The sequence below is a fragment of the Drosophila miranda genome, chromosome 2 (genome assembly GCF_003369915.1).
Source record: "Drosophila miranda strain MSH22 chromosome 2, D.miranda_PacBio2.1, whole genome shotgun sequence".
NCBI lineage: Eukaryota > Metazoa > Arthropoda > Insecta > Diptera > Drosophilidae > Drosophila > Drosophila miranda.
Window position 1 is genome coordinate 132,001 of NC_046675.1, and position 21,918 is coordinate 153,918.

The 21,918-nt window shown below is 48.8% G+C and overlaps 4 protein-coding genes across 5 annotated transcripts; 1 reads left to right on the forward strand and 3 right to left on the reverse strand.

Moving 5' to 3' along the window:
* The first annotated feature begins 1,141 nt into the window (after nt 1-1,141).
* On the forward strand, nt 1,142-2,291 carry LOC108157694. The gene is made up of 2 exons (XM_017289864.2): nt 1,142-1,557; nt 1,621-2,291. The coding sequence occupies exons 1-2, from the start codon at nt 1,341-1,343 to the stop codon at nt 1,995-1,997; spliced, it is 594 nt and encodes a 197-aa protein (XP_017145353.1). The 5' UTR covers nt 1,142-1,340; the 3' UTR covers nt 1,998-2,291.
* Nucleotides 1,989-8,880, reverse strand: LOC108157693. Its single transcript, XM_033389851.1, has 6 exons — nt 8,379-8,880; nt 4,542-5,138; nt 3,732-4,487; nt 3,479-3,608; nt 2,287-2,611; nt 1,989-2,224 (listed from the first exon to the last, which is right to left on the reverse strand). The coding sequence occupies exons 2-6, from the start codon at nt 4,784-4,786 to the stop codon at nt 2,094-2,096; spliced, it is 1,587 nt and encodes a 528-aa protein (XP_033245742.1). The 5' UTR covers nt 4,787-5,138; nt 8,379-8,880; the 3' UTR covers nt 1,989-2,093.
* A 6,931-nt stretch (nt 8,881-15,811) lies between these two features.
* LOC108157306 lies at nt 15,812-17,276 on the reverse strand. Of its 2 annotated transcripts, XM_017289311.2 has the most exons (3): nt 16,935-17,276; nt 16,059-16,868; nt 15,812-16,002 (listed from the first exon to the last, which is right to left on the reverse strand). In XM_017289311.2, exons 1-3 carry the CDS (start codon nt 17,256-17,258, stop codon nt 15,862-15,864), a joined length of 1,275 nt encoding a protein of 424 aa, XP_017144800.1. In that variant the 5' UTR covers nt 17,259-17,276; the 3' UTR covers nt 15,812-15,861. The 2 variants fall into 2 exon arrangements, with proteins under 2 accessions (XP_017144800.1, XP_017144799.1); XM_017289310.2 differs by having other exon boundaries at nt 15,812-16,868.
* Nucleotides 17,277-17,486: 210 nt separating this feature from the next.
* On the reverse strand, nt 17,487-21,911 carry LOC108157305. The gene is made up of 10 exons (XM_017289309.2): nt 21,710-21,911; nt 20,611-21,517; nt 19,868-20,420; nt 19,127-19,783; nt 18,790-19,073; nt 18,413-18,734; nt 18,275-18,359; nt 18,032-18,221; nt 17,690-17,970; nt 17,487-17,627 (listed from the first exon to the last, which is right to left on the reverse strand). The coding sequence occupies exons 1-10, from the start codon at nt 21,789-21,791 to the stop codon at nt 17,512-17,514; spliced, it is 3,477 nt and encodes a 1,158-aa protein (XP_017144798.1). The 5' UTR covers nt 21,792-21,911; the 3' UTR covers nt 17,487-17,511.
* Nucleotides 21,912-21,918: the final 7 nt, after the last annotated feature.

Consider the following 21,918-nt stretch of genomic DNA (forward strand, 5'->3'; position numbering starts at 1 on the left):
CATGGGAGGATACGAGGATGTGTTGGCTTCACAGTTATCGGCATTCAGTTGTATGAGTGAGAATGAATAAGTGCGCAAAACAAAATGAATGCGACTGAATAGAATCAAGCACTCGAATTATCCGTTTTTTTCATGCGTAATCTATGTATTCGTTCATTGCTTGTTTTTTGTTTTTTATTTTCCTTACACACAGAAAGGCAACCAAAATTGAAAGGCTAGGGCGAAATCAGCTATTTTATAGAAGGTTTTGGCTATTTTAAAGCTAAATTTCTGTTAAAATTTGAAAATTGATACTAATGAAATGAAATCTGAATATCTAAAATATATATTTAACTATGTTTTGAAATATATTTATACCCGTTACTCAAACGAGAGGAGGGGTTTATTAGACTTGTGAGGAAAATAGATAGATAGAAATATGAAAAGTTTCCGACCCCATAACCATGGGCATGGTTACCGTTTTTTGGTTATTAATGCAGACCTCTACATTAATTATTATTATAATGGTTAGAAAGATAAAAGTCATGGCAAATATCGCAGCATTACGAGTACTAGGCGGAAACACTGACTTCTGGACGTTACACACATCCACTTACAACACAAATCTAATATACCCCTATACTCATTATGAGTATCGGGTATAATAACAATAGTCTGTAGATAGGATATTTAAATATTATATTATCCCTCACTAAACTGGCAATGAACTAGCTTTTCGTTTACTATGTGGATGTTTCCCGGGCACATGTAGACCACTCGGCTCCAACAATAGGAATCGGATATCGCAGCTTCCTCCCCTTCCTACGGCCAGTAAGAGCCAGATGGGAGGAGCACAGAGCGAATGTGGAAGAGTGAATGGGGTGGATACCGTTTAGTAATTGTCGCAGCTTGTGGGAACTGAGCGATGCACTCTTCAACGATTTCGCGTATTTAATTACTCTCTGCGGCCCCAACTGTTCCCAAACCCACCCCATTCCACAGGCTTGTCATGTTCGTTTGTATTGCATATCTATAACATATCCATTCCCTGCCATCTATACATACACATATGTACATGTGCTATTTAAATATGGGCATTTCGTACCCAAGAGCTGAGCACTAAGCACATTTTAATTAATACGCAGCGCCTGGTCCGGGTCTGTGCTTCGGGACAGTTTCTGGTTCTGGTTCTGGTTGTTTGTCTGCTCGGGGGTCTAGTCTCAGTCTTCAGTGGGCCGCGAACGCGAAAGATGTGCGCCGAGGGCCGCGATTCGAGTCGGTGTAAATAGGGAACCGCTTTCAAGGTCTTGGGGACAGATTTTGTCAATCGGCAGAGACAGAGGCTTTGATTGTTTGGCGCCATGTGCTGTTGGTGTGCCCGAGTCTACTGGACGGTTCTGCACAACCTTTTTGCCCGCTTCCTCGGTAGTATCGAAGAGCAGAACTGCTGCCGCTGCTGCGCCGGATACCAGCGTCAGGCGAGTGACGACGATGACGTCGATGTCGATGTCGGCAAACAAGTTTCCGATACTGATGACGAACCACAGCAGCAGCCCCAGCGCGATTATGTCACTGCGGGTGAGTTCTCTCGGATTTCACGTGCTCTGGATGATCACTGATCACTCTCTACTTGAGCCGCAGATGATACAGAGGCAAACTACTCGGAAATCGAGGAGCACAACATCGAGACTGAGGCCTACTACTTCACAGTGGACCGTCCCATTGCTGAGCGAATGCTGGCCGGAAGGGAGGACGGTGCTTGCCTTGTGCGACCTTTCAAGACCACCGACGTCTGTATTAAATACATCGTGAGTATCTGCGTCGGCGACCAGTTTTACCATCTGTTCGTGCGACAGATAGACAGGAGGCAACGCTTCGCCATAGGACAGAAGAAGCTCCACGAGCGGATCTTTGCCTCTCCCCGCGAGATCGTCGACTTCTATTCCGAGCACCCACTGCTCTGCACCAATAAAAGCCAGAGTCAGTGCGTTCGTCTGACGCCTATCAGCTATGCTTAGATAGAGTTACTCTATTTTAAGTAAGAGTTGAAATATGTACAAATTGTGTAAAAGTATCTTAAGATAAGTTGGGTATGGTTTGTTCCGTCCCGGACCTCAGGTGGCCACTACTGCCTTGAAGGCGCACTGGTTATTCTGCATCAGGGCCGGCCAAAGGAAGGCCTTAATAAGGTCCGAGCGTCGGTCAGATTTCGGATGACGTTCGTGCTTCTCGGGCCGGAGGAAGCCTAAGTGGATTAAAACAAAATTTTAAGCGTATTATGATTAATATTAAACAAAATGTTCTTACCCAGATTGAAGTCCATGTCCAGATAATAGGGAGCCTTCTGGTTGATCATGCGCCAAGCCAGCCGTACACAGGCGCTCACATAATGAGTGAGTGGGGGACACGATTCCAGGCATGGGTACTCGTGAAGTGTGGATAAAACCTGGTTGAAGACGGACCGCTCAATCTCGCCTAGGGGAAAACTGTCTGTGGTCTCGTGCAGATGGTGGCGCACAGCCCGATCCAGGGCCAAGGTCGATTCGCTGCTGCTGTCTAGTGCGCAGTTAAGGACCCGGCGCACCTCCATCACTTTACGCTCCCGCATCGCGTGGCAAAGGCGGAAAGAAAGCTGTTCAACGAGAAGATTTTCAGTCATTAGAGGTGCTCTGCCCACTGATCCTGATCCAGTAAGGTGCGGTGTCATTCATCTCCAATCGAAAGTCATTCAACGAAAACAGGTCTTACCAGGAGTTCAGATCTGCTTCGCCGAAATAGTTTCTCGATCTGTGCGTGGCCGACGCCTGCAGCGTCACTTTCCCTGAGCTCGTTTTCTTCTGTAAAGTGCAATGAACATCACCATCGCAAGATCGATTTGGATAAATTGATATTTTGCAATACCAATTTGCTACCTGATAGGACCTGCATCTAATGGCCGTGAGCCTCTATCTCTAAACAAGGATTGGCAAGTATAAATTTAACGTTAATGCAGTCGCTGTGGCAGCAGTTTTAGAATTACTGTACTTCTTGCCAATGGAATGAGTTGTAATTAATTTAAATGTATCTGACCTCCAATGTAACTCATATGAATACTGTATTGAAAGTTTGAATTGCTAATTTGGTGATGGAACTCCGAGAATAAAGTTGTTTTTTTTCTAACACCCACAGCCATCTTCCATCAATCATTACTACGACCTATGCCAACTCCTAACAAGAGAGATAAGATCTACGATAATAAAGAAGATAATATAATAACGCTTAGGCAACAGGCGACATGCGGAATTTCTCTTTGTGTCACTGGCAATTGAAAGTTTTACTGACATTGAATTGGCAGTTTAATTTCCAATGATATGCCCCGATCGGCTTTATCTCAAAATATTATTTCGGCCACTTCTACCATCAATACCATATCATAACGGTACAGACATGTGCACCGTCAACCAAAAACCGGAATTTTAAACTTTTCCAGTGAGGGAAAGGAGACCTTGCCGCTACTTACCACGATCATGGAGAAGAGTATCTTTCCCTTTAGACTGTGCGCGTGCTTTAGCTGGGGAAGACTGTCCAACGCCTCTAGGGCATCTGCTCGGTTCTCTATGTACTGATTTCGATAGAGCGACACCATTTCACTGTGGAGCAAATAAAATCGTGGGCAGAGCCCCACACGTCAATAAGAGAGAGTTTGTATTTGACTTCGATGTGGGTGTAGACGCCATCGAAGCAGGTCAAGTATTAGAACACAGTAAGAGTACCTGCCGTCATCGCTGGCGGAGTCGTCCGAGTGGTAGCCATCGCTACAGCTGCTCCCACCGGCAGTCACGGGGACCTTTGCTATGGCCAGGGGACTTGGTGGAACGCTCTCCGGCCCCATCATGTGCAGGACGACCTCACATCCGCGCGAGAAGTTCATCAGGAGACCGGCGGCTGGGCGCTTCTCCACGTGGGCCTGCGCGTCTAGGCGCTTCACCTGTCCCACGCAGGAGAGGACTTCCTTGTCGTTCTCTACGCGGGTGCTGAGATTCTCGACGAGGGTTTGGAGTTGCTTTAGCGTGGGTTTGTCCAACATGGTCAGCAGCGTTTTGTTGTCTATCAGCCGCTGCTGGATGTCTCCGTAGTTGATGGCCAGGAGGCGCTGGTGGGAGGAATGGGCCGGATCCTGGTTGATCGTCACCATGCTCAGTTCCTCCAGCTTGTGTATAGCCATCTTATAGGTGTCCACGTGTCGCTGCAGCTCTGTCTTCAAAGCCACGTGCAGCGAGATGAGCTGCCCCGAGGCATCCGTGGTCAGCCCGTGCACCCCCAATCCCTGCACAGCGTTGTCGAAGTTGCGGCGCCGCTCGTGCAAGCTTTGTTGGAGATTGGGCTCGTATTGCGCCAGAGCCTGGAGCAGCTTGGTGCATCTCTGTCGCAGTCCGGACTCGTGGGGATTTGCAAAGAGCCGGACCAGCTGCCAAGCCACGGTCTCGCTAGGAACATCCGGCTTGGGAGTTGTGTTTAGGGTGGTCATCCTGTGATGGGGGAGGCGATTAAAATCTCACATCTTTGGTTAGCATCTTATTTACCTTGTGAAGAAGGACTCCAGCAAGTAGGCACTATGTGGCAGATGCTCCAGCAGCAGGTCGAGCGGCAGCTCGGCAATTACCGAGCGTAGGACAGAGGGACCCAACCTTCCGACGACTCCTGCGGCTTCGCGGTACTGTCTTCCCTCGGAAAGAAGCATCAGGCGGCGTAGAACCTGCCTCGGGCTAGTGAGGAACTCGCGTCCATCCCGCGAGGGGCCACGAATGCGTTCCCTGCTGTCTGCCATTGGACCGGCAGAGAGAGACAAGGCCGGAGACTTGAGAGGCAGGTGCGACTGCAGGACAGCTTCCTGGTGGTTCTTTAGCAGGAGCTGTTTCCTGTCCGTAGTAGGGTGCGTACTGTCAGTTACTCTCTCTGTGATCGAGGCTTATGGGTTAATGGAATGTGGTTTGTACAGATGCAGATGCAGATGCCGATGCGAAGGCAAAGCCTGAGATGCAGATGCAGATACAGAAGCGATGCGAGAGCGGTGGGACTGCTTACAGCATGTTGGGAGTCGGATCCATGGGCAAAGGCAGTTGAACAACTCCGGGCTCCGTTTGTTGGTGTTCGGTGTAAGTCTTCGTGTGTATGTCTCGCTGAAAAGCAAGGCACAATGCCGCAATTATTTATTAACGAATAGGAAAACCTCTGCGGCAAGAATTCGCGCAAAAACAACTGGCACTTTCTCCGCTGAACTGGACTGGGGATCAGGCAGGGCACATAATTTATCATAAGTTAAGACGCCACGCATAACCACGTTCAAGAAAAACAACTCCCGAGTCTTGGCAATTGTCGAGGAAGCAGCACAATCCCAAAGAGCTGACAGCTATGTGGGAGTTTCCATTTCAAATATGACAACTAGGAAAACACTGACAGGTCCCAGGGAAGGCCACTTTCCTTAAGGCAACGCGGCGTATTCGAGGAATCTCTTAGGAAAATACCTTTCATAGTGCCCTTTGGCAGACGATACCAGACAATGAATCCAAACTAAATCATGTTGAAATTATATCAGGTGAAACTAAAAAAATTTCAAGTTTGTACGTTGAAACATACTTTGGGCAACTGCATGTTTACTTTTACTGCTATTGCCTCCTCTTCTTTTCACTCTATCCACCCCACTCCACTGCATTTGGGTACAGCCGTTTACATGGGGAATCGGACACACCGGACCGCTAGAGCGGTGGAGCCGAACCGACGGCAGCAGAGAAAATGTTTGGCTTCTCAAGAACTGAAAATTTTATACCTTACCACCAACTCCCTGGAAAGCAGCCAACCACAAAAGCAAGTGAGTGAGTAAGTAAAAAGTGGCTGGGCAGTGGAGGTGACAGTGACCCACCCAAAGAGTTCAGACAACGTGCATTACCGGCTTAACGGACAGTTAGACGCCTTTATTGAAGGCCAGTCTGGGACAGACCGGTGGAGAGCGGAGGAACCCTTGTTTCGGCTTTGTTCCAAGTGCGCTTTGGCAATACTTTCCGTTATAGGAGCAGAGGTGTGCCAGCCTCGGAAAGAATGTTCCAAGGTTCGACTTGGGTCTTTCAATGGGCGTGGTCCCAGCTGCAGGCCTATTGCGTGGGAAAAAGATCGACCAGTGGGTAGCCGATAGCTGTTAATGGATAAGTGTGGCTAAAAAAGCGGGAAGGATCAGATCAGATCAGTTGGCAATTTTTCCCACAGCATTCAAAGTGTGCAGTCTGGGAGATATACGCAAGCTGCGAGATATCGCTGAGATCATGCCCGGGGACGGATGGAACCGAGATATGACCGGCACAAAGTGCAGGTAACAGCAGCAAACAAACAGACCTCTGGGTTGCGGTTACTGCTAGAAAGAAAAACATGAAGAAGGGCTACGAGATTACAAGACGATTATGACTACACGGGCGACAAATTGAAAGATGCCATGGCGGCTGGGAAAGCCATAGAAACGTGGCCATGACACCCGGGATGCGCTTCGCTGGCTTAACTGAGAGAGTGTGGGGGAGAGGAACAGTGGGGGAAGAATAGTGTAGAGTCGGTTATGTAAGCTTGCACAAACCGGAGACAGCTGGTGACAAATGAAAGAGCTAAGAACGGAAGCTCCATATGTGTTTGTGCTGTGTGTTGGTGTGTATGAACCACAACAGCACTAAAGTGTATCTGTACCTACATCTACGTATCTTTAGCTGCGGCTTTTAGTTACACTCTGTGTCTCAGTCCACAATGGTTTAATGAACCCTGCCAACAAACAGCAGCGAAAACATATAATTGTGGATATGTGAAATGATTTTTTGACGGCCAGAGACAAACATAACTTCTTTCTCTCATTCTTTATTATTGTTATTACAAGAATTTTTTATAAAGTGGCTGTGAATGTGGGTGTTTTGGCTGGTCTTTGATAGTTGTAGTTTCGCAGGTTAACAAACTTCTAAGTGCCCCGACTGGGTGCCTTGCATGCAGTCGAGAGATTCTCTTATTCGTTTTAGCTTTTTGTGAGTTCCCCTGATTTCTGTGGTTGTCATAATGGTATCCATAACGAGGCCTGGATGGATATGGAGCTGCCGTGCGGCTGCCATTCAGATTAATTACGATTAGTTAGCTGTCTGCCATCCGTGGCATGATGGGCCACAGTGTCTTGTCTTCTCCTAGTCCAGACACCTGTTGCGATTAGCTCTCTCGCGGCGAGAACTGCCAAAAAAAAGGGGGGCAAAAGTAAGGCAAGTGATTCTCTGCAGAGTCGTTAATCAAAAAGAGCGCTCTAATCAACTCTAGAACCGAAATGACCCCAAAACCAAGCTGAGACTATGCGGCACAGATTCATTGTCGTAAGACAAACGCACAAATTGTGCGTACAACTTCGTTGTTGTAGGGCTTCGGATTTTGGAAACCGTCTAACAGTTCCAATACAATATATACGAGGGGAAGAATGGCCCTCTTTTATTTCCAATGTTTCGATGGAGAAATTAGCATATCCACGCTCTATTGATTGATTCTATCATAAAGCATAAATGGTCTAGAGCCTCATACACAGGCCCCGGGAGGTGTTGCTTCGCACTAGGCCCAGCCCCAAGCAGCGGCTCACCTACTTACCCAAGATTCCAGGTCAAAGTTGGAGCTTGGGCTTGGGCTTGAGCTTGGACTTCGACTTGGACTTGCCTCAGCCCAATCAAAGTTTAACAGCGCACAAAACAATCTTATTCATATTAACTTTTTTGTTTTTTGTTTCTTGCGGCCAGCACCTTCATTCTGATGGGAACAAGACAAAGCCGAATTTGGGTTAATATCATTCATTCAATTAGAATAGAAACAGAGCTGGCCAAGAAGGGAATACATCTTTTTTATGGTCAGCGCAAGTTGCGCCGCTAATTGGAGTCGCCTGTCGCCTGGGAAAGATTCGTGTGGCCAGCAAGCAACTTAATCTGCATAAATTAATGCAAGCCCAAACCCCGACTAAGCAGATATAATGCGAGACTAAGAAAAGTGTCTATTTAATTATGCTTAAGTTCCGACTCGTACCCAGGCACAGCCACATGGTATGTATGTAAATATATTATAATATTTTTATTATGGAATGAAAGAGTCTTACTAATGGAAAATTCTTGTAACTTATCCATAAAATCCATAAAAAAATAGGAAGCGAAATGCTTCGAAGAATCCTTAGCTAATGTACATATTGGGTGTACATATTGGTATACGTGAATCATTTTGGAGCCCTTAATTATCTTTCTTCTTGGAATATTCAAATCTAACCGATTGTCATTCTTGTTATCAGGTGAAAATAAGCATAAAAGGTAAAATGAAGTGTTCCAGATAGATTGTGTTCTTCTCCAATCCAAACGTAATGTTTTCGTGCCACTTACATGTATTTGTACTGCGGTGATTGTGGGTAAGTGTGCCACTAATCCGAGCCGCGATCCCCAGGAGGTTAGCCGGGTCTTCTCTTTTGACACCAGTCAGCGTCACAGCTGCTGCTTTCCTCGGTTGCTGCGGTTGCTGTGCAATTTTCACTTTGGAGCCGAAAGGGTCAAAGTCAGCTTGTACTCGTAGAGTGCAACCACAAATCAAAGCTTTGACGGCGCCTTTGTGCTCCTGCTGTCTGTTTCCACTCGGCAACGACAACAGCTACAGCATTGACAACACAAATTTTTTCACTTCATTAAGTTTTCCAACATTAGTATGGCAAATACCACGGTAAATTCTTCGGGGGCCCGCCGAAGTTGTCCCACTCTTACATTCACAAAGCGCGGTAAACCGTTTCGCTGGCTCTACAGCACGCGCCTTAAAGAAAGAGCACAACGCCAACAAATACAGCCGAAAAAATCTCTCACTATGCGCGTGGAGCGAAGCACAACCGATCGAGGCGAAATACTGAACGCGAATGTCATGACCAAAGAAGCAGCAACACGTCAAGCAGATAAAAGAGAGCAGCAGCGCAGGCGCGCATGACAAGCTCGGCTCCAATCCAGAGAGAAGCAGTTGTGCAGCCGCAAGCGTTGAGATTGGCAGCAGAAGCAGCTGCTGTTGTCTTCTTTCCCCCTTTTGGCCAATTCGAATGGTGCGCGCCCAAATCGAGACAACTAATACTAATGGCCGTTATTTGTTGGTTTTTCGACGAGTTTTCCCATTCCGCGCTTCGGGCGGAAAGTGCAAGCCGTTGCAGCAGCTGCGCTGCCATTTACCGATTGTTACTTTAATTACAATATTGGGGGACTCTGCGGGGGGTCATGCACTCGCCAATCTCCTCCAGCTCATCTTTGGATTCAGCTTCGTCTTTGAGTCGAGGAATTTGGGTTAGTGTGTGCGGTTTTGGCAGAGATTGTTCAATCAGCAGCAAGTGGTGGAAAGAGCTTTCTATCCGTTCTGGGTCCAAGTTGATTTCCAGATGGTTCGACTTCAATATATTCGAGAATTTCCAGTCCATCCAGTGGATTATGTATATACATGCGCATATGTGAATGATGCAACTGTGAGAAAGGCCTTTGCTTGGCTTTGGTGGGCTGTACTTTCAGCCAATTAGTCTTAATTACCCCTGTTAGAGGAGGCTTAATTTCACTGCCTGAAAACGGTGAAAAATGTTGGCCCGCTCTGCACGGAGTGCCAGACAAAGGCTGGCGAGCGTTGACTCCCATATGCCGGTAAAGAATGGACCGAGATCCGAGATTGGAGGCCACTGATTGAGTCTCATTGCCAGTCACTGGCCGAAAGATTCAGCCTCGAGCCAAAAGGTCTGCATACTCCAACGAGCCATACGACTGGAAAATCCGAAAATTGCGCCACCTTGCTCACATCGCGTTGATCGTCTAGCGCAATTGGAAGACACTCCACAAGCCTTAACCAAAGCAAAGCAATTAACGGGCTACTGGGGGAAAAGTGTAAGCTCAGAGAAGAGGGGGGCGGGGATCAGGCCCATTTATTTGCGCCAGGTCTGTTGTGGATGCCACAACTACTACTACTTCTGTGGCATTTGCATTTAGGCGGCTTAACAGGGCGTTAAGTTTGCGACATGGCTATAAAAATACATCTCTATGGAGACGTGTACTTAGCTTCAGTAATCCGAACGAGCAAAGTACCTTAAATAAGGTGTTAATAAGTCAAGGTTGCCAGTAATGGTCCGACAGATAAGTATCTATATACCTGTAGAGATCTGGTAGATCCCCTGAGCTGCCTTTCCTTTCTAAACGCATTTCACTTTTCGCCAACGCAGCCACTACTGGGAAAGAGCCCCACGACAGGTGTGCAAATATTTGCGAGAAATTGTAAAATGGATAGAAAAATAGTATGTCTAGGAAAAGCAGACAAGACACTTTTTGTGGGTCTGCTGTGCGGTCTACTGTGCATTGGGAAACTGCTTACCAAATCCAGTAATTAACTCTTTGATTTACTAAACGCATCCAATGGTCGGTTCCCCGCTTGTGTCTTGTTGGCTGCTCCGACCACACTTATGTGCCTGTGCGAATGTCTCCAATTTGATTTTACTGTTTTCATTTCGAGTGTTTGCGAGCTACGAGCGCCTGCGCACTTTTTGCCAACTTGACTTAGTTAGTGACTAAGACCACGACATCTCAGTGGCTCGCAGCTCTGAGGCAACTGCAGCTGAAAATGCTTTTACTGGAAGTTTCCCCCACAGCGACATCTGTCAATCCTGCCGATTGGCGATTTCTCTTTCAATGGAAAAATGTGGCAATAATCATAAAATTTTAACACAAATATTGAGTAGAGTAATTATTAGTGCCAGTAGAAGTACAAGCCAATGAGACTTTGCTCCCAAGTGAGTTGCGGATGACGAGGGATTTCAGTTAGAGGCGATGGTTTGGCTTGGACTGATCGGCTGGCCATGACAAGCACCACAAGTTGGTCAATGTCCACTAGGGAAACCCGCGAGTTCAATCGAGCTCCTCCCATGGCCCTCATCCGATGCCCGTACTCACGTTGGGCTTTACTCCCACTATCAGTCAATCTACTGATTATCATGGGCTGCACTCGTAATCCTCTTGAATTTCTTTACCAGTAGTTAAGTGCACGAATCTGTTAGATAAAAATCAGAGGAATCGGTGCAGGCACAAGATACAAAACATTTCCGTTGCTGGCCCCCTTTGTTGGCAGCCCTTTGAATTGATTAAAGCCTGATGTTAATTGTATTTTCCATTGTGGATCATCCGATTTACTCTCTCACGGCCAGCTTCCGCTGTAAAATCAGTCGTGAAAATAATTCAATTTCATGCTGCATTACCTTGCGATACCGTCCATGGCTGATACTTGATTTTAAGCGTTCTTATATAAGTCACTCTACAGAAGTGAGCATGCAAAGATTGAGCTACAGTTTGCCGCGAATTATTACCAACATTAGCCATCAAATCAATAGTTGGCCAGCGAGGGAGAAATCTCAAATCTCACCAGCAGTTCCAGTGCCGATCCAGTACCGGTTCCCCAACGTCTGTGGCACATCATCTGGCTGATATGCTGCTACTCCTTGACAGGCCGTCGTGGCCAGCCGTTTGACAACAACTTTCACAAACTTATGCCCGCTACCCAAGATGCTTCCAAGTGGCCATCGCCCAGTCAGCCTCCGCCTCGATTGCTGCTCGATCGCAATTCTTATTACAGAATCAAGTGCAACTTTTGCTCTCGCTTCGCTCTCACTCTCTCTCTCTCTCTCTCTGAGTCAGTGAACTGCCGCATGCAGCATGCTGTATAGGTACGAGGTAGGCGGCACCTGGGTTGCACCGTCGGTTGACAGTAAAAGTAACTTGGAAAAGTGAACGCAATCGAAGTCGACCCACTTCTTGAGACTGCACAATAATAAGACATCGCTCGATCGTATCTCCGTCGTTGGATGCTCTTCTCTAGCTTGCTCCCAGATGAAGTTGACGGAGCGTGGTTCACACATTTTGGGAAATTTTTAGAGAAAAGTGGGTGGCCCACAGCCAGCAGCGAGCGTCGACTGTCGCTTGCCTGGTGCCGGGTGTCAGTAGTAGAATCCGAAGTGGAACCGAAAACGTGTCTGGGCAAAGCTACACGCAGAAAGGCAAAGTCGATAGGACGGACCTAGCCCGGGCTCAAACGAGCAATTTGCGTGACTTAATGATGCATACAAAAAAGACGGGCCAGGTCTGGCTTAGGTCTGGCTTGGCGGCTCTAGCTTTATCACGCATCTACTGGGCAGAATATGGCTTAATTGCGCACAATGAAATTCAATGAAAGTAAGCTGGACTTACCCGAAATAAACCGGTATCTTCAACTTGAACTTTGACTTATGGAAGAGTGAGGCAAGTGATAGATAAACCTGACTGACGTGGCTCCTTTTATCTTTGCCCCATTTTAATTTGAATTGAAAAACTATCAACCACTATAGCGTTGAAATTCGGATATATTTGTGTATATATGTAGGGATATACATATGTATCATAATGAGCTCTAGCCAGCTTTCGGATAGCTGGTATTAACAGATATTGTATTCAAGCTATTGTATTATTATATTATTACTTATATTACTTATATTATACTTTATACTAATCTATATATAGCAAACGTCGGGGAGGAGCACACCTTCGTGGGTCCGACTTCATCCAACGTGCTAGACCTAACACTAGCAACGGGAAACAGTACTACGGTATCTAGCTGGAGGGTCCTTGAAAGACCCTCCTTCTCAGATCACAAGTACATTCAGTTTAAGTGCGACTTCAAACATTCTTCGAAGGTAATAGTCTATAGAAACCCCCGGAATACAAACTGGGAAAAGTTTAAAAAGACAGTTACTTCGAAGCTCGCGAGTCCGGGCACAGTGAAATCCGCGGAGGACATAGAGAAGTCTCTAGAGACCCTATCCAACGCGTTGCTGGATGCCTACCACACATCGTGCAAACCCTCGAGGACGAAGAAGAGGTCCAAGCCACTCTGGTGGAGCCGGGATCTCTCTCTTCAAAGGGACAACCTCAAGGAATTCTTTAAGATCGCCAAACAAGCGAACGAAGGGATCGTCTATGAGGAATACAGACTCCTACTCAGGAGCTACAAGAAGGAAATACGTAAAGCACAACGGAACTCGTGGAGGACCTTCTGCTCCAACATCGAGAAAGTACCAGAAACCGCACGGCTACGGAAGCTGCTCTCTAAGCAGCCTACCATACAAAGCCAATTAAAGCTAGATGACGGACAGTGGACAGAGGGCAGTGACGAAGCCCTAACAGCACTAATGGAGGAACATTTCCCTGGTTGCACCGAGGTCGCTGATGCCAAAGAGCACCAGGACCTAGCAACCGAGGAACAACACCCCCCAACAGATTTGTTAACCACCAAGCGAATCCACTGGGCAATAGACTCCTTTGCGGGCACAAAAGCACCAGGACTTGACGGGATATTCCCAGCCATGATGCAGGTGACCAAAGAGGCGATTACCCCATGGCTCTCCGCAATATTCACAGCTTGTATAAGTACTGGCTATATCCCTATCCAATGGAGAACCTCGAGAGTTGTCTTCCTCCCAAAGGCAGGAAAGTACAGCCATGCGAGTCCCAAGGACTATAGACCGATAAGCCTTACCTCCTTTATATTAAAAACGCTAGAAAAGCTGCTGGACGTACACATCAGAAATGAGGTAGGGGGACTGATGTCAACCAACCAGCATGCCTATACTAAAGGGAAATCGGTGGAGACCGCACTACATTCGGTAGTAGCTACCATTGAGAAAGCCCTTCACAATAAAAAGTATGCACTGGGAGTATTCGTGGACATCTCCGGAGCATTCAACAACGTGGCTACGGAAGCAATAACAAATTGCCTGGTAGCAACTAATACACACCCAGCAATCAACCTGTGGATAAGGAACCTCCTAGGTTGCAGACGGGTGCAATCAGAGTGGGGCACCGCTTCCATGGTGAAAGAGGCACACAGAGGCACACCCCAGGGTGGAGTCCTGTCGCCCCTCCTGTGGAATCTGGTGGTCGACGACCTCATCAAGAGATACGAAAGGAAGGCCCCAATAATAACAGCTTATGCGGACGACATAAGCATACTTAGTACGGGTGTTTGCCCATCGACCCTCAGCTCACTAATGCAACGAACACTCAGGGAGATACGCGAGTGGGCGGAAGAAGTAGGACTCAGTATCAACGCGGACAAGACGGACCTCATCCTCTTTACCAAGAGGTACAAGGTACCGATATGGACCCCCCGAAGATCAATCAAACTAGGCTAACCCCAAAAACACAAGTCAAATACCTGGGCACAGTACTGGATAGTAAACTGGCATGGAAACCCAATGTATTGGAAAGGGTGAAGAAGGCCACCATTGCGCTTTATGCATCCAAGAAGATGCTCAGCAGCACATGGGGCCTATCTCCGGCTCTGATGCATTGGATTTACATCTCGGTGGTGCGACCAAGTCTGCTGTATGGAGTCTTAGTGTGGTGGCAAGCTACTGGAAAGAAAACGTATCATAAGCTTATGGAAAGGACTCAGCGACAGGCTTTGCTCTGTATTACAGGGGCGCTGAGGTCAACCCCAACAAAAGCACTCGAAACCCTACTTGGAATCGAACCCCTAGACATCCACGCCCGTCTGACTGCAGGAAAGGCAGCACAACGCCTCATCGCTTCAGGAAATATGTCGCCACAAGAATACGGGCATAGTTCAATTGGAAGGGAAATGAACAGATCAACTGATTACATGACCCCCCAAACATGCCTCGACGTAAAAACAACTGCATCCTTGGGACCTGAAGACTGGAAAATCGGAAGAGACCAAACGGAGCACCTCAATATATATACGGACGGCTCCAAGATGGACGGAGGAGTAGGAGCGGGCCTATACTGTACAGACCCTGAGATAAGGCTGTCATATAAGCTACCGGACCATTGTAGCATATTCCAGGCAGAGGTTTTTGCCATCAGGAAAGCAGCGGAAGTCGCTCTTCTCACTGAAAGAGCACACGATGCGGTCAACCTATTCGTCGACAGCCAAGCGGCGATAAGATCCATGCAGTCGTCCGCAGTCAGTTCCAGAAATGTCTTGGCGAGCAGGGAGGCACTAGATACCCTAAGCACGACAAAGTCAGTGCGGATCTACTGGATTCCCAGCCACCAGGGCATCGAAGGGAACGAGACGGCGGACGTACTAGCTAAGGAAGGCGTCGGGCTGGCGAATACGAGAACCGAGAACGTGCCTGTCTCCCTCAGAACGCTGCAAAGCGATCTAGAAAAGCAGGCCGGATCACAAACCGAATGTAGGTGGAGGAGTACCACCGCCTGCAGAACCTCGAAAATCATGTGCAAGGAACGCAATGACAAACTCAGCCACTACCTGCTGCACCTACCACGGAAGGACTGCAGATTATTAGTGGGAATATTAACGGGCCATTGCCTGGCTGCGGCGCATGCAACAAAGCTAGGCATCACAAACAGAGACAGTTGTAGGAAATGTGACGAACCTGGGGCAACCGAAACCCTGGAACATCTCATCTGCAACTGTCCTGCTCTCTTAAGGGCAAGGAGGAAGTACCTGGGCGCCCCAGTGCTGGCATCACTGGAAGATGCCTCCAAGAGGACGCCACAGCAACTACTGGCCTATGCGAAAAATACCTCGATCCTCGAGGACTTCAAAACCCACTAAACACTGCCGCGACGGTTCATACCCCCCCCCCCCCCCCCCCCCCCCCCCCCCCCCCCCCCCTCCGGACAACTAAGGGCCATACTGGCCTATGTGGGGCTTTTTCTGAGGGCCGTCCGGGTCAACCTAACCTAACCTAACCTATTGTATTATTAATTTCTGAATAAGAGTAATTGAAAACAAGCTTAAGTGCAATTCGGTTAATTAGCATATATTTTTGTATGACTATAATGCATTCAATTAATAATACCAAAGAACATAGACGTAGAGTAGGACCAGCACGAAGAGCAGATGGATAAGAAACAGCTCAATGGCCAAGGTAAAGAGTGCCACTGGGTTAACAGCCATGTAAGTGATCAAGACAAACATTTCGTAGCGTAGAGTTAATAACAAATCTTTGGATTGAAGCGTGCCTACTCCTGCACCGTGAAAGTCAACTGCTTGCTGCGAGAGCTCTCGAATCGGTTTGGGGTATGCATGCTGAGCATGGCGGAGATCCCGAGGCCTAGGATGCCGAGCAGGAGGGTGACTACGAAAAGACCCGACAGGATAGGGGCCGAGATGAATCCAACGCAATCGTAGACCTCGCCGAACTCCTTACGCCCGTTCAGCCAGGGCTGCACCTGGAAGTCGGACACAATAAGGCTCTGCAGAGTCTCGTTTTTGTTGGGGTTATTAAAGCTCAAGTCGTTGGCGGAGCATCGATAGGAGAAGCCCAGCGGGGCCGAGGGCAGAGTGTAATCGTCGCCTCGTGCCAGGAGTACGCTCTTCAGTTCTCTGTACTCCACCTCCACGTTTCGCAGGATCCATGTGCCACGCGCCAATGAGAACTTGAAGCGGAGCGTGCACTTCTCGCCGCTGTGCATAAAGGTAATGCTGAGCCGACCGTAGCCCTTAGCGTGCTGATCGTCGAAGGTGATCTGCTTTATGTGCTCCTCCAGGCGCAATGTCTCGTTGGTAAGCCGCAGCTCGGGGGGACCGTTCAGGGAAAGAACCGCCTTGTTTCCTTCTGCCACGTAAATGAAGCTTGCCTCTGTCTCCTCGGCAACGTCAGCAGGTGGTCCCTCAGCCGTTTTTTTGGGTTCTTCCTCGGTGGTTTCACGTTTGGCGAGGAAATGTGCCTCCTCCTCGCGACTGGCTAAGATTCCCAGAACCTCACCATTCCCGTAGATCCGTAGAGCGTCATTGTAGGCCGTCACAATCTCAGCGTCGTCTTCCTCTTCCCCGTGCCCAGATAAGCTTATGACCTGCACGACAAATTTAGGGGTTGACAACCAGTAATATTTATGAACTCTTTTTCTTAGTATACACACCTCAATGTTGGCATTGTACCCGAAGGGCTCGGCTATCAGCCTGCGCTCTGGTAAATAGGTCCAGGTGTCACTCTTCACCAGATTCTGGAACCTGGGGTACTTTATGCCCTCCAGACGACTGGTCGTGTTCCTCACGAAAACTACAACAGCCTTGGCCTCCCGAAACAGTTGCGTCAGTGGCTGCTCCCTGCTACTGGCCTCAACTAGCGCCTGGGCTTGCAAGCTGGACACCTTGTGGTGACCCCAGAAGAGGAAGGGTCCGCTGATGGTCGCACCGCAACTGTAAACCAGGCCCAGCAATATCCCAACGAGAATTAGCCGCATTTTGTATAGCTCTGGATATGATTATTCACCGATATCACTGACACCTCTGACTGACTGCCTGTCCTTCGCTGAAAGAGGAAAGTATATACGCGAAAAATCGATTTCGTTCCACGCATGCGCAGAGAATATGAAAATGAAAAGGCGGGTGGTTTCCAAATAGTGGTCGAAAGCTGAAAAGTGAAAATGTTATCTGACAACCTGTTGCTGGAAGGATTCCATCTTTACTTCCAATTTAAATTGAGTACAATCTAATCTAATAATTAGGGAATCTAATAATTAGGCTGATGACTACGATGGCTAATACAAAAGGCTTTGGTTCAATTGTTGAAAAACTAGAAGACGAGAATCGGCCCTTGAAGGTCTTGGTGCCTGTGGGGATGTATGGAAAATTAAACTCCAGAGATTTTAGGTTTCACATTTGATTTACTCACGCTTTTCATTTGTGTCCCTCACTCCGCAGGTACGGTAGGAGATAGTCGGCTTGCGCTTTTGGTTCACGTAGCCGGGAATGAATAAACTGGGGGCATCCAGTCGGCCAGCGGCTATAAGACGCGACATGTCCATCTCCAGCCGGTGTGCGAGCGGGCCCTTAAAGTGGATGATCATCTGGATGCAGGCGCCGCCATGCAGCTCCTTCGTCTTTCGAGCATCCACGTCCAACATCCACTCAGGGATACCCATCACAGAGCGCAGCTCCTCTAGGAATTGTGCCCTATCGATAAAGATATCCATTCATATTAAAGTGAGGCCACTTGAGGTTGAATCTTACTTACACCACAAAGCGCGGTGGCTTCTGCAAATTGATATACTTGATGACGTTGTGGTCGGGCTCGATATTGGCACAGGCGAATCGTTCATGTGAATGATCAGGTCCAAAGATGACAATTGAGCGTCCAATCGCACCCACTGGTGCCTCCAGCGGGAAGTTTGAGTCGGTAAACACCACGCGCTCCCCACCCAAATCTGAAACGCATTCGAGTAAGCATCGAAGAAAGGCGATTACCCTGATTACTCACCTATTGTACCCATGCGGGCCCCTACATCGCCCACATAGCATCGAAGGGGATTGTCCGGCGCACATTCCTGTTCGTAGAGATCGAGCTGCAAGCAAAGACCATCAAAAATAGGGATCTATGGAAGGCTAGAAAACTCACATTCAGTGGATCTGCCAGCTGCGTGTAATACGGATTCCACACATACCCTCCGGCCACACAGCGTGTGCTGGTTGGCTTGACGGCGGCGTCTACTCCCACGGGGTTGACGAATATCTGCCAGTTGTGGTTGCGAGTGGAGTTCCGATCGTTCTTGCCGGGGTGCCGCAACTTAACCTCAATCACCGTCTCCGACTGGCTGCCATCGTTGTGGATTAGCTGCGTCATCTTGACGTAGCCGTAGGCGTAGCCGGTGGGATGGTGAAACGATGCGATGGCTCGTAGTTCTCGCGCCTCGCTTGGACTGTAGCCTCGCTCTAAAGTGCTGTAAGAATCGGTTTTAGCTCAATAAATAGAACACTCTATTCCACTTTTATAACCTGCAGGCCCAGCGGGCATTCCTCTGCTGCTTGTGAATGACCACCGATCGTCCGATTATACTGTTGTATCCAAAGAGCGGCAGGTTCGTATCGTTGTACGAATCCTCGTACTGGGTGAGTCCGTTGAGGCCGCCAAACTTTCCGCTCAAATCACCCAACTCGTATTGATCGCTGGTGCCCCGTCTAGGAGGAGGCGAGGACTTGGGATTCACCTCGAAAGGATTCCAGTGGCCATAGAGGGTTGAAGCCTCGCATGGAAAAGCCAGATTAGCCTCAACGGGAGTCTGTCGATTATCAACGATTAGTGGGTAGCACCTTTTCTGAGGACGAATCTTACTTTGTGGATGTGATAGCCGCCATTGTCCTGCAGGCCCTTGAGTTGCACCTCCACATTACTAACATCGTACTCCGACTGCTGCGTGATCTCTACCCTTCCACTCACTGTAAGCTCATCGCCGTTGGCGTACCACTCCTTAGCCACCACCTTTCTGCGGTAGTGTCCGATCACGGCGGAACACGCAAGCCTCTCCCCCCTGGCCTTTGGCCCGTTGTCCTCGTAGATAACCAGCGACTTGCCCAGAATGCTGTGTCTTCCCGATAGCGGCAGATTCCCATCGACAAACATGCGCCGGCTAAACTTCTGTGCTGCTCGCCTCCTTCCAGCAATGGTCAACCTTCCCAGCCTCACGTCCAGGGCTCCCATTCGACACATGGCAGGCAGCTGGGGCTTACAGAAGTCGTCAGCGCTGCGGTTTCCCCAGTACACTTTGAAAGGATTGTGGATGCCACCGGCCGAGAGGCAACGCTGCTGCCAGTCATAGAAGTCTTTACCTGGGGCACTACTGTGGATGGCCCAGCGATGGTCGAATGTGGTGTTCTGTGTGGACCCGTCCGCCTGGATGAGATACTCAAATAGCACGGTAGTGTCCTGCCAAGGTTGTTCGGTGGGCTGTCGGAAGATAACTCGTCCCACCACCGGATAGCGGAACAGGACCTGTCATAGTACAAGTAAGATGTTAGATGGCATGCATATAGTATGTACATATGTAGAAAATCCAATTCCAATTCCTCCACGCACCTGAGCTGTGAACATCGGCTGCTGGTATACTCCGTTCCGCAAGTACTGGCTGAGAGTGGCGCAGCCCCAGATGTTCTTCGTGATGTTCTGCACATCCGTGCGGTTGAATGTGTAGATCACAAGACTCCTTTGGGCTATGCTATGGCGGCCCTGGAGCGGTAGGAAGACGTCCCAGTAGAGGCCGCTCAGCTCGGAGCTGGTTCCGGGCAGCACGTACTGATGCCAATATGCCTTGTTGCGGCCCTGTAGCTTTCCTGAGAGGTCTCCAACTGCATACTGCTCCTGTGTGCCGTAGCCAGGAGGTGGCACATTTTTCTGGAGGCCGCGGGGGTTGTGCATGTCCCCAGTGGTCAGGCAAAAGTCCTCCCTGCCAATGCGCTGTGGGACGGGAGGCATGCTGTGAAGGCGGAAGGCGGCCACATCTTCGGCAAACTTGCGGCTGACATGCTGCGACAAAGGTGCACCCAAGGTGAAGTTCAGGAATGTGGGATCGAATTTCCATCGTTGAGCGAATGTCACCTCCCCCTTGACACCTCCCGAGTTTATGAAGGTCCTGCAGAAAAACGGATAATCATTATTCGGTTGTTTCCTGAAACTTTTCTGATTAAATATGTATGTATATATTTTATTTGTTTTGTGTTTCGCGGATCAGATGTTCCATGATGTAAAACGAAATCAAATCCAAATCGAACCAAGGACTTATTATGGTCCTTATTTAAATAGTTTCCTTTCACCTGACTTACTTGTAAATAAGTGGCTGCACATGCCGAATTTTTGTGCATGCCAGATAGGTGTCCGGGTGTTGATTATCAAAGAGAACAAGGTAGAGCGTGCGGTGGGGGATCGTAAGGTCAGAGGGCAGCAGAGCAAGTTGGGCATCGCGAAAGACGCTGCGTTTGGGTGTCTTCAAAGCATTGTTGGCCACTCCAATCCGTCCTAGGCGCATGTCCAGGTCACCTATGCCCTGACCGGGCCCACTTCCCTGTGGGTCAAAGACGAGCTCCAGAAAGTTGCAGTTGTCCTCGGTGCGGTGGTGGTCGTGCTTGAAGATATCCGTCACAAATATCTTCCAGTGGTGCTGGGTGAAGGACCGCTTATCGCTGTCCTCTAAGCCCACTGGCTGCTCCTTGATGTGGTACAAGTCAGAGTATATCAATGTGTCACCGCCAGCGCCCTCAGCCGGGGCTAGCCATCGAAAGTGGACTGACCCCGCCACGGGAGTGTTGAATCGTGCCTCGGCCATGTGTTCTACGGAGTTCTGGATAGTGGTGATGGTGGCACAGATACGCGCATCCTCGCCCACCTCCGTGAGAACGAGTGACTTGCCCCAGATCCCGCAATCGCCGATTAGCTGCATCTTCCGCTGCCATGTCGAAGTCTCGTTTCCGGGCAACACCAGGTACTCCAGATCCTCGTCGAAGCTCAGCACCTGCGATCCCAAGCGATCGAGCTTGCAGCGCTCCTCGGGATCAATGATCGAGTAGTCCACCGGAAACCGATGCACGGACCAGCTCCAAACCTGATCTGGGTATTGGAGTGTGGCCTCCAGGCTCGCCTTAATCTCCACCGTCGTGGCGTTCATCTGCCGGAACGTGATTTCCCCGTGCAGACCCCGCTGCGAGATGTACGCAATCAGATGTTGAGCATCGGCTGTTTACGAAGCAGAGGGTGGAGAGTGAGTCCGAGAATGTGGTGAAAAGACAAAGATGTGGCTCAAGCTACTTTCGATTTCTTCTCACGACAGCGGGAACGAAAAATGCGACTCCACTACGATATGTGTATATAATGGGAGGGGAATAGACTGGGAATATGCCAATCGCTGTCTCCATCTGGAGTACTTACCGACCCTAGGTGATGCAATCCAGCAAAGGACTATGGCGCATAGCAATGCCCTGGTCGCTTTCAATTGGGGGTCTACGGCCATTTCTCCTTCCAGGGCCCCAAAAAAGTATTATTTTGATAGATTTGCAGTCGTTGCAGACTTTCACATTGTAGTGCGCGTGCGTGCGCTCGAGGGAAAGCAGCCCACGTCGAAACTCAACTGAAAACTG

Excerpts from the sequence above, each read along its gene's own strand:
- LOC108157305 (XM_017289309.2), bottom strand. The coding sequence starts at position 21,791 with ATGGCCGTAGACCCCCAATTGAAAGCGACCAGGGCATTGCTATGCGCC. Across the intron at positions 18,360-18,412 it reads AGCTGGCAGATCCACTGAAT|CTCGATCTCTACGAACAGGA; the intron begins GTGAGTTTTCTA and ends CTTTGCTTGCAG. Across the intron at positions 18,222-18,274 it reads GGCCCGCATGGGTACAATAG|ATTTGGGTGGGGAGCGCGTG; the intron begins GTGAGTAATCAG and ends AATGCGTTTCAG.
- LOC108157306 (XM_017289311.2), bottom strand. The coding sequence starts at position 17,258 with ATGCGGCTAATTCTCGTTGGGATATTGCTGGGCCTGGTTTACAGTTGC. Across the intron at positions 16,869-16,934 it reads GGTACAATGCCAACATTGAG|GTCATAAGCTTATCTGGGCA; the intron begins GTGTGTATACTA and ends TTTGTCGTGCAG. Across the intron at positions 16,003-16,058 it reads AGAGCTCTCGCAGCAAGCAG|CTACGCTACGAAATGTTTGT; the intron begins TTGACTTTCACG and ends TTGTTATTAACT.
- LOC108157694 (XM_017289864.2), top strand. The coding sequence starts at position 1,341 with ATGTGCTGTTGGTGTGCCCGAGTCTACTGGACGGTTCTGCACAACCTT. Across the intron at positions 1,558-1,620 it reads GCGCGATTATGTCACTGCGG|ATGATACAGAGGCAAACTAC; the intron begins GTGAGTTCTCTC and ends CTTGAGCCGCAG.
- LOC108157693 (XM_033389851.1), bottom strand. The coding sequence starts at position 4,786 with ATGGCAGACAGCAGGGAACGCATTCGTGGCCCCTCGCGGGATGGACGC. Across the intron at positions 4,488-4,541 it reads CTGGAGTCCTTCTTCACAAG|GATGACCACCCTAAACACAA; the intron begins GTAAATAAGATG and ends CCCCCATCACAG. Across the intron at positions 3,609-3,731 it reads TCCGCCAGCGATGACGGCAG|TGAAATGGTGTCGCTCTATC; the intron begins GTACTCTTACTG and ends TTTGCTCCACAG.